This window comes from Vigna unguiculata, chromosome 1 (genome assembly GCF_004118075.2).
Source record: "Vigna unguiculata cultivar IT97K-499-35 chromosome 1, ASM411807v1, whole genome shotgun sequence".
Lineage (NCBI taxonomy): Eukaryota > Viridiplantae > Streptophyta > Magnoliopsida > Fabales > Fabaceae > Vigna > Vigna unguiculata.
This window is the reverse complement of record NC_040279.1, coordinates 11,439,465-11,449,113: the sequence shown is the minus strand read 5'-3', so window position 1 is coordinate 11,449,113 and position 9,649 is coordinate 11,439,465. Positions and strand designations below refer to the sequence as shown.

At 39.8% G+C, this 9,649-nt stretch overlaps 1 protein-coding gene across 1 annotated transcript; it reads left to right on the top strand.

The window, feature by feature from the left end:
- Positions 1–4,397: 4,397 nt before the first annotated feature.
- On the top strand, positions 4,398–5,099 carry LOC114188180 (zinc finger BED domain-containing protein DAYSLEEPER-like). Its single transcript, XM_028076737.1, has one exon. The coding sequence runs from the start codon at positions 4,398–4,400 to the stop codon at positions 5,097–5,099; it is 702 nt and encodes a 233-aa protein (XP_027932538.1).
- The last annotated feature ends 4,550 nt before the right edge of the window (positions 5,100–9,649 follow it).

Here is a 9,649-nt window from a genome sequence, read left to right as displayed (position 1 = left end):
ATCGTACCCTCCACGAAGCGAACCGCTTCCTTTCCAATTCCCACTCCTCCTCCTTCTTCTTCCAAGCTTCCTTCTCTTCATCGTGCTTATCAACTTTCTCCTGCAACTCTTCCACCTTGATCTGGCTTCCTTCTCTCAGCTCTCGTTCGTATAAAGAACCCACACACCAACTAATCAGCAAGGTCTTGCTGCTAAATTCAACCATGGACTTCACCAAAGCTCTTGGCTCCATATTGTCAATAGAATTTATCAGCGCTTTCGACACATTAATCTCAATGTCTTTGCTAACAGTAGTTTCCGGAAGCTCAATCAACCCAACTTCCGGCCCCTTCACCCCACTGGCCGATCCTAACCCCATCACGGCAGCAAGCACTTTCTTCACGTCCTTGCCCTTGCCCGCGCTAATAGGCAACTCTGCCTTCCTTTTTGTACCTCCATGCACGTGAACGTCTACTAGCGAATCCTGCAAATTGGGAACCACAGTGTTCTCGGCAGCTTTAGCCTTCACCGCCTTCTCCTTACGAAGGGCTTGGAAAAGTGTCAAGTTCTTCTTGCCAAGTTGCGCCATATGCCCTGAAGTACACAACACACAAATCGTCAAAATACTCCAATCAATAACAACACTCAAAGTTACAAAAAAAAATACCTTCAATATCTAAAATAGGGTGAACTGAATTATACACCCTAACTAAGCCCTTAGTGGGCATCTTATCGCTAAATTGCATCAAAGTATCCACCACATCCTTCTTACCCACCGACAGATCTTCCCTCGAAATCACCTTATATCTCCAAGGGTTGTCGGTCCAGAAGAACTAAAACTTAGTATTACCATCAACAGTATAGAAATGTGACCGACCAACCGATTTTACTACAACTTTGAAGAACCCATCTTTGAAATGCTTAAACGATTGAGTGAAGGCCTCCAATTTGTTGAGACCAGGCCGGCTGATTAACGACAACCATGTTATCGGACTCTTCGGCCTCGTAACAAAAAAGTATAGGAATGCTCGGGGAGACAGTTCCAGGTACAGCACCATGCACAGTAATTTGAAAGCTTGCAAGTATGCCCAGCTGTTCGGATGAAGCTGAGTAGGGGCAACATTCAACAATCGCAGCACTCCCATAGTGAATTCGTCAAAAGGTAGACGGACGTGCAGCTGTGAGAAGTGGCACATATACATATAGAAGAATTCTTCGGCTGCTCCTTCTCGGCCATGGCACGCGCATTCAACGGTAGTAACCCGCTCTGGAGCGATTATGTCCCTTCGCACACCTTTTTCGAAAATGGGCGTACAATTCAACCACAATTTTAGCAAATGCGACCATCGGAACAACGACCGCTGAGTCCGCACATCTGCCGCTACCCATTCATATCCGGTCTTCGCCGGCCAATTACTCTCAGCCAGCTCCTCGGGCGGATCTTCCCTAATTTCAACTATCCTCTCCACTGGAATTCTCCCTACACTACCCACTTCTTCCCTATCACTACTATCATCTCGACTACTCCCGTTATGCCTAGACCGCTGACTACCCGAGTCTGACAACGAAAACCTATCGCTACTACTAGACATACCTGATTTCTTTAGAAAAGATGACAGATGAGGAAGAGAAGATATCAGACAGCTCTAAACGCACGCGAACGAATTTTTTGCAAATGAGACAGAGTGAATGAAATGCAACTTCATCTTCATTTATACACACGAATTTCAAGCGTCATAACCCTTTCACGCCAAAAACATAACTCTTTTCAATCATCACAAAGTACCAAAATGGCGGCGCCAAACCTCCCTAAGCAAGCCTTCAGACGCCCTTTCACCTGCCACAAACCTTTTCAATTGCCACAAGCTTTTCACTTGCCACAAACCTCTTCTAGCCTTAACACTGTTAATCACACTTAAAGACTGGGGGACTGGTGTATCACACGTAGCCGATCTCGACTAGCATATCAATACATATCATACTTCACCGACACATCGTATCGACAAAGGCTGGGGGACTGGTGTACCGGACCTGGTCAACTTAACCATATAAATGGCAACCCTCACATATATGCCGGAAACAACCCAAGTACATGACTTGGACCGGCATGGACTTAAACTCGTAACTAAACGAAGGCTATACTAACAGCAAAACGGCTAACCTAGGACAGTGTGCGGCCAAGGCCGACATCCGACAAGTTGAGAAGTAAACGGATCAAGACCGCTCTTAAAGACTTAGTAAAATAGAAGCTCTCGCGTTCAATAGGTCTTAAGGGCCTAGGTTAGGGCCCAGGTCCACTCACAGCCCAAGCTAGAGCCCAAGCCAAGGCCCACTCACAGCCCAAACCAAGGCCTGGCCCATGGGATAATCATACATAATTAATACTCTATAAATACGCATGGACCCTAGTAATTAAAGGTACGCATTCATTAATCACATATTTGACCTTTTTGAGAGTTTTGACTCACTTGAGCTTCAGAGTCCTTTCTGCAGGTAACCCCTTCGGGGTCCAAACCGTCATGTATCAACCGGGAAGAGACCAACTGAGGAGATAGCGGATTACATGATAAGGTGACGCTTGTGCCTGATTCATCTTGTTTGTTCTCTGCAGGAACTATATATATATATATATATATATATATATATATATATATATATATATAAGAGTAACAAAAACTTTATGGTCCAAAAGTAACAATAAATAGAATAATTAACGTTAACAATAATATTTCGATAGATTTAAAGTCTTCGGAACACAAAATATCATGGTTCCTTTTAAGTTGTAAAAATGTAAAATGTAAATAAGTTTCAAATTTCAATGTGAATTTACTTAGTTAAATAATTCCAGTTCTCTATACTTTATAAGTATAGAGTTTTAAAATTTAAACAATTTAGATTAAAATAATATTTTTATTCACATATATTTCTCATTATGAGAAAACTAAAGGTCATAAATATGTTTTCATATCAATTATAGTCCGCATCTTACGGCTTTATATGAGAATAATCATAATATGTTCTATTATAAAACAAAATTATATATTATGTCCATTAAAAGAAAGTTCATCTAAACTTATATTTATTTTCCTGTCTATATATTATTTTTAAAATATCTTATTGACTTGATATATTTGCATTACAGAGAAATATTCATCCCTCGTAAAAGCCAATGCAGAACCAACAATGAACGATGGAGAATTGTACTACCCTGATGGCGGTCCCTCTGGTAAGAACACTATGGAAATAATTAGGGATGGCAAAATGGGCTGGGCCCGACGGGCCAGCCCGCCAGCCCGACAAAAAAAACATAGGCCGGGTCAAGAAATTCAGCCCGCCAACCCCATACAGCCCGGCTCGTCAAGTCTGTTGGCCTGTCAGGCCAACCCACGGGCCAAAACGGGCCAGCCCGCGGCTCGTACCACTTAATGAAAAAAACCCCACGTGCATATTGTTTTCAGTATCCTTCCCTCACCTCACACACTCTGCGCTGTGCCCCACCCACCCAGTCCCTCCCTCCACACTTCACACTCTCTCTTTGCGATTTCTCTGCGCTCACTTCTCTTCTACTCACGTCGCCGCTGGCCACCGCGAAACACACAGGCCACCACGTCATCGCCGCTGGCCATACCCGCTTCTCTTCTCCTCCACCTTGACATGCACCACGTCGTTGGCTATTTCGAGAAAACAGCGTCCACGACCACCGCGAAAACAGCAGAGCCACCGTCAGACTGCGATTGGCAAACGATTCTGACCGCCACGACCACCGCGAAGACAAGTATGTTCCTAATTTGCGTTCTGGTTCCATTTCTCCCGATTTGTAACCTAAATTCCCAATTTTCTTAACCCTAAATTTCTGATTTTGTGATTTCCGACCACCACGACCCATTATGTGAATCATGAATCGTAATTGTTGTTGCTGCTGTCGTTAATCGATGTTCATCGTTAAATCTTCCCCAATTTCAATTTGCGTAGCTGCTGTCGTTAATCGCTTATTTTGATTGGAGGTAACCATATCGATCCATTGCTTTCAATTGAGATGAACGATTGGTCTGGATTGTTTGTTGATGTTTGTGTAGTAAAATGTTATTGGACTGCTGTATAATGGTATAATGGTATTGTGTTGCAGTTTTGAGCTCCTAATGTTGATATTTTGTGCTAAAAATTGTTGATATTTTAGCACACGATTTTGTGCTAAAAACTGTTGTTGTTTTGAGCTCCTAATATTGATGTTTGTGTAGTAAAATGTTGTTGGACTGGACTGCTGTATAATGTTGTAATTGTGTTGCTGTTTTGAGCTCCTAATGTTGATGTTTTGTGCTAAAACTGTTGCTTTGGTTCTTGTTTGTGTTTCTTTTACTGAGTTTTGTTATTCTATTTGTTTTGTTTGTGTTAGGATTTAGTGAACCAGATTTAATATCATGGATGAACAAGAGTCTAATACTAGTCCTCCTCCAAGTAAAGATCATGAAACTGAAAATGTGTGTACTGAGTCTGAGAATGTTGATGCAGTTGAAGAGGATATGGATGATAGTGTAAAACTTAGAGAATCCTCTTGTAGTAAGAAAAGTGAGAAGTCAAGAACTTCTGATGTATGGAAATATTTTACAAGGGTTGGGGTTGGTGATGATGGAAAAGAGAGGGCAAAGTGTAATGGGTCCAACAAAAAATATGTTATTGGTAGTAAAAACTATGGCACATCTCATTTGAAGCGTCACATGGAGAAATGTAGTAAACTTAAATTTGAAGATGTTAGGCAAATAATAGTGGATGGGCAAGGAAAGTTAAAAGCTAGAAGAATAGATCCAATGGTTTCCCGTGAGTTGTGTGCCAATTTAATTATCCAACACGGTTTACCTTTCAACTTTGTTGAGTATGAAGCTCTTAGAATTTGGATAAGCTATATCAATCCTGATGCATGTTCAGTTTCTAGAAATATAATAAAGAGTGATGTCATGAAAATACACATGAAAGAAAAAAACATGCTAAAGGAGGAGTTCAGGAAAATCAGAAATAGGATTTGTTTGACATCCGATTTGTGGACTTCTATAACTGGTGAGGGATATATTGTTCTGACAGCATATTATGTTAACACAAATTGGAAATTGTGCTCTAAATTTTGAACTTTTACCACTTCCCTCCACCTCACACTGGCTTTGAGCTGTCAAAGAAAATAAATGGATTTTTGCATGATTGGGGAATTGAGAAAAGAGTATTTTCTTTGACTTTGGATAATGCATCTTCTAATGATGTTCTCACTAGTGCTGGGAAGGGAAATGACAGCGGTTATTTCTAGTTTTTGGCTTCTGCTCCATCTGAGATCGTTCAAAGCCAATCCTTAACTTCTCAAACTTCTTCCGTCGAAGTTCTTGTATTGATCGTGCCTGTGACAAATATAGGAGTCACACAGTAAGTAGAATAAAGCAATCATTGACGTAGAATTTGGGAGGGGAACACAGTGAAGCATCAAACTGTATACCTGTTTGTGGTATATAGTCTCTACTGCATTATATTGCATTGCGTTTGAGCAAATTAAAAATATATCACTCTGCATCCAACGTGTCATGCAAGAGCCCCGCAACCACAACTGTAGAATTGGAACCAATCAAAGCCAGCAACACAACAGTCTCCAAACAATGTTGCACGTAAGGATCCCCACTAGCCTGCATCTAAAAAAAACACAAACAAAAAATCAATTCACCAAAAGTCCAAACAAGACTCCAACACATTCCTCACAAATCCATGGAACCTCTACTGCTACCACTACACGAAACAAGGCCATGAAAACCAGATACGGGACTCTGATCCCTCTTCCACAAAGACCCACCAAACTTGATCGGAGAATACGAGAAGGAACTGCTCAATCTCATCGCAGTGAAGTGGCAGCGCAGCGGTGCTGGCGAAATGGCACAACAACGGCGTTGGCGAAATGGCGCAGCAGCGGTGTTAGCAGAACGGCGCAACAACGGCGCTGGTGGAATGACGCAGCAGCGGCTGCCACAAAACCACCTCCTCCACGGTGCAGCGGTGGTGTAGTGATGGTGCAGCGGTGGTGAAGCTGGAACAAACGGCTAGGACGCAGTGGAAGAAGAAGAAAATATTTGGATCTACATGGGGATGCTTAGAGAAGAAGAATGGAAGAAGATGCTTTGCGCGACTGCGAAAGGATTTGGGTTTTTTTTAACCCTAAGAAGCCATATATGCCTTGGTTGGCAACTGGCCCGAAGCAAAAAAGCAACCTATGGCCTCAGTTATAAAGGAACCGAGGCATATTCTGTCAGTGAATTAAAAATTAAAAAAATATAACCAAGAAACTGCATCGAGTAATAAAAACCTGAAGCAAGAAAGGTATTAGGCCTCGGTTCTGTGGTAATCGAGACATAAAATCAAATAAAAAAATTCAAATTTTGTGGAAAGCGCGAATTCGTAAAATTTTTTAAGCTATATGCCTCGGTTAGTATGACAACCAAGGCATAAAAGGTGCCTTTTATTACAAAAATGCCACCGCGTTTTTATATGCAGCGGGTGCGCAGGAACCGAGACATATATTATGATGTAGAAACTCTAAAATGCACCAGTGTCTAATCAGAACTTTAAAAAGTGAGCTTCGTTTGCAAAATTCTTTGGTATGTGATGGTGAGTTTATGCATATTCGTTGTTGTGCACACATTCTTAACTTGATTGTGCAAGAAGGACTAAAAGCTCTTGGTGATTCATTAGATCATATTAGGGAGAGCATAAAGTATGTGAAGGGTTCTGAAAGTAGGATGATGAAGTTTAAACAATGCATTGAAAAATTAGGGGACATTGATGCAAAAACTGCTTTGTGTATAGATGTCCCTACAAGGTGGAACTCTACTTTTTTTATGCTCGAAAGTGGCCTCAAATATAAACGAGTGTTTGCAAGTTTGCACTTGGTTGATGAGAATTATAAGTATTGTCTGTGTGATGAGAAATGGAAAAGAGTGAAAAAAATATGTGTTTTCTTAGTGCCCTTTTATGAGATTACAAATATGATTTCTGCCACAAGCTACCCTACATCAAACTTGTACTTTTTACAAGTGGACCATCCAAACCCATTTACTGGAAAGCTTAAAAGATGAAGACGAAGTTATCAGAGATATGGCTGAAAGGATGTTGGTAAAGTTTGATAAATACTAGGATGAATATAGCACTGTCCTTGCATTTGGGGCAATTTTAGACCCAAGGATGAAGTTGGAAACATTGGGCTATTGCTATGAGAAGATAGATCCTCTAACTTGGGAAGCAAAGTTAGAGAGGATTAAAGAAAAATTGTACAAGTTGTTCTCTGAATATTGCTGCAAGAATGATACTTCCAATCCCCTAAAGCGTAAGCATAGTGATATGCATATGTCAACAACATCATCCTCAATTGATTCTATCAAGTCCAATGCACTTCATGTATGTCATATTACTTTCTAGTACATAAATTACTATGCATAAACTTATTGATTAAACTATGATTATGGTTTTTATGTTAGGAATAAAAACAACGCAAGATTCAAGCTTCTGTTAATACGGGAAAGAACCAACTTGACATATACTTGGATGAGCCAACATTGGATGCTGATATTACTGAAAGTATGGATGCTCTTGAATGGTGGAAGAGTAATAGTCAACGTTTCTCAAATTTGTCAATCATGGCTAGGGACTTGCTGAGCATCCCAATCACTACTGTTGCATCTGAATCTACTTTCAGCATTGGTTCAAGGATCTTGAATAAGTATAGAAGTCGTCTATTGTCAAAACATGTTGAAGCAATTACTTGTACTAGCAGTTGGATGCATGGGTTTCGTGAATATGGTAACTTCTGACATTTCAATTCTGACTTAAATATTTTCAATAATAATTCCATGTATTTTTGTAAGATGATGATGATGACAATGGAATAGCTGAGGGGAGTACTTCTAAGGCTGCATCTAATAACCTTGGCACTGAATTGGATATTGATGAAAATTCAAGGTGAGTAACTTAGTTAATATAAATTACAGATACATTGTTTGTTGATAAGTACAAGTACTGCCACACTGCATATTTAGATGTGTGTGTGTACTATCCTCTGCATGTTTCTAAATCTTGCCTACTGAATAAACAAGTCTTGCCACTATGATGAAATAACTACTGCCACTGTGATCAAATAACTACTGCCATTGTGATCAAATTGATGTGTGTACTATGATAGTATCCTCTGCATGTTCGTGCGTGCCTTCCTTTTATTACATCTGTTGTAACTATATACTTGCTGTGAACTTTAATATCACTCTGCTGTGATTATTTATAAGTGCAGTATTCACTTGCAAACACCATTGTATTTGTATATTACCATTGCTCCTATTGATTTGGAGGGTTTATTTTATATGCTTCTGCATCACATTGTATTTGTATATATATTCACTGTGATAATTAATGCTTCTGTTTTTTTTATGTAGCTTGCACTTTGGTTATGTTCCATGCCTAAAGTACTCTCATTCAGACTTGTTATTGATGCTGCAACTGCAACCGTGACCTTGATGACTATGAAAGAGCCAGACGTCATTTACATTTTGTTTTTAATCATTTCAATTTGTTTGAACTTTGATGATGGACTATTGTATTAATGCATATGCATACCACCCTGACTATTATTATAGTCACTACTAGTACATTTATATATTGGGACAATATTCAGTCAACTAAATTTGAAATGAAAAAAATTAAAATCTGATTTTGGACCACAAAATAAACATATCAGGAAAATGATGGCGGGCCAGCCCGCCAGCCCGCCAGCCTGCGGGCCTGGCCCAGAAACACAACCTGTTTTGCCTTGTCGGGCCAGCTCGGCCCAACCCATTTAAAGCGGGTCGGGCTTGCCCGTTTTGCCATCCCTAGAAATAATAAGTGTGGAAACGGTGGTTCAAATTTACACACACCTTGTAGAGGGTACATGCACATATAGACAATTTTTTTATCAGTTCCTGTTAAAAATTTAATTTAAAATTAACTTATTGTGATGATTGATTCTAAGTTATGAATAAATAATTAATTGAAAAGATGAGTTAGGGTTATCTCGTACTTCCTACGGGGTGGAGATGATGGGGTTGGTCGATAGATTTTTTTTTGTCACATTTCTCTCAAAGGGTTGAAGGGAGATAGTGCATCAAGGTGTTCGCAAGGGCCAGCGTGATCCTCTTCCCCATTAGTGAGAAGGGGTTGGGAAAAGTTTGAACCCAATTCCTACAGTGATGAATAAAAGTGCAATAAAAATTCCTTGGAAGTTATACATTTGTATATTGATAAGACCATTCACTATTCTTGAAGCTCGATCTCTCCCCCGGATGAACCATATAGCCAAGAGAAACCATAAACCAGAATAGAAGAGCTTGCTCCACCCATGAGTAAATATTTCATAGTAGCCTCATTATACCGTACATCTTTCTTGGTATATCCAGATAGTAGATAGGAACATAAATTGAAACATTCTAGAGCTATATTTTATCAATTCCTTTTAAAAACCTAATTTCAAATTAACTTATTGTGATGATCTGTTCTAAGTTATGAATAAATAATTAATTGAAAAGTTGAGTTATACTATGTTGGACCTCTCACAAAAGGGTTTAATGGAAGGATTTGACTAGAGGCGTAATTATCCATGGGTCAGTCCTAATTCACTCCT